Here is a 943-nt window from a genome sequence, read left to right on the forward strand (position 1 = left end):
ACGTGGTAAAAGAGTAAAACTTCGAACAAGAACATCTGTTTCTGCAAATTCAATGAATCAGTCTAACATTTCATCCATTCCATTATCACAAGGTCAACAGCGGTATAGAGTAATGATATAATTTTTATACATTTTTTTATAAATGAAGTATTTTTAATTCAATTGATTACTTTTAGATTAATCGTAGATTGGGTAAATTAGATCTTTCTCTAAGAACTTCTAATACTGATTCGATTATCATGTCTGATGACATCAGTGTGCTACAAAGAANTAATACTGATTCGATTATCATGTCTGATGACATCAGTGTGCTACAAAGAAGTTTAAAATCTGGTAAAGTCAAGTAAGTTACATTGTCAAAGATTTAAATGTTTTGTATTGTCAATGTTAATTTAAATTTTTTAGAGTTAAATTGTCTTCATCTATGAAAAAAGCATTGAACTCGATGGATTGTGAATCTATTCCTAATGATGAAAAACTTATCTTAAAAAACGTTCAAAAATCATGGGAGAACATAAAATTTAAAGATAAAAAAAACCATTTGACTTTAAAAAAGTTAATTACTATCATTCGTTTAGGATTATTAATTAATAAAGATGATATTTACTTATCAGATTTACTTAGGTAATTTTTTGTATAAAAGTGTGCTATATGTTGACATTTAACCAATGATTTATTTTATATGTATCTAAAAATTAGTATTACCTAATTTTGTCGAGTTTAACCTTATAACTATATTGTATCTTTGAAAATTATAGGGAGGGTCCTGAATTGTATACCTCTTAGAATACATGACTATCAATATGTGTATAATATTAAAATATATTAGTTTTGAAAAAGTATTTTCTTTTTTAGATGGATCTATGAAGGACATCTTCATGTAAATCGTGTTAATCTTTTTTTACCTCCAAATGTACACCATAGTATTCCATTATCAGCTATG

At 26.0% G+C, this 943-nt stretch overlaps 1 protein-coding gene across 1 annotated transcript; it reads left to right on the top strand.

Moving 5' to 3' along the window:
- Positions 1-6: 6 nt before the first annotated feature.
- On the top strand, positions 7-937 carry LOC126910092 (uncharacterized; the record flags this gene model as incomplete). Its single annotated transcript, XM_050692485.1, has 5 exons — positions 7-109; positions 177-220; positions 272-343; positions 406-624; positions 856-937. Coding segments are annotated over exons 1-5 (474 nt in total), but the record flags the coding sequence as incomplete, so codon positions are not given.
- Between the last annotated feature and the right edge of the window lie 6 nt (positions 938-943).

The sequence above is a fragment of the Daktulosphaira vitifoliae genome, unplaced genomic scaffold (genome assembly GCF_025091365.1).
Source record: "Daktulosphaira vitifoliae isolate Bord-2020 unplaced genomic scaffold, ASM2509136v1 Scaffold_4224, whole genome shotgun sequence".
Taxonomy (NCBI): domain Eukaryota; kingdom Metazoa; phylum Arthropoda; class Insecta; order Hemiptera; family Phylloxeridae; genus Daktulosphaira; species Daktulosphaira vitifoliae.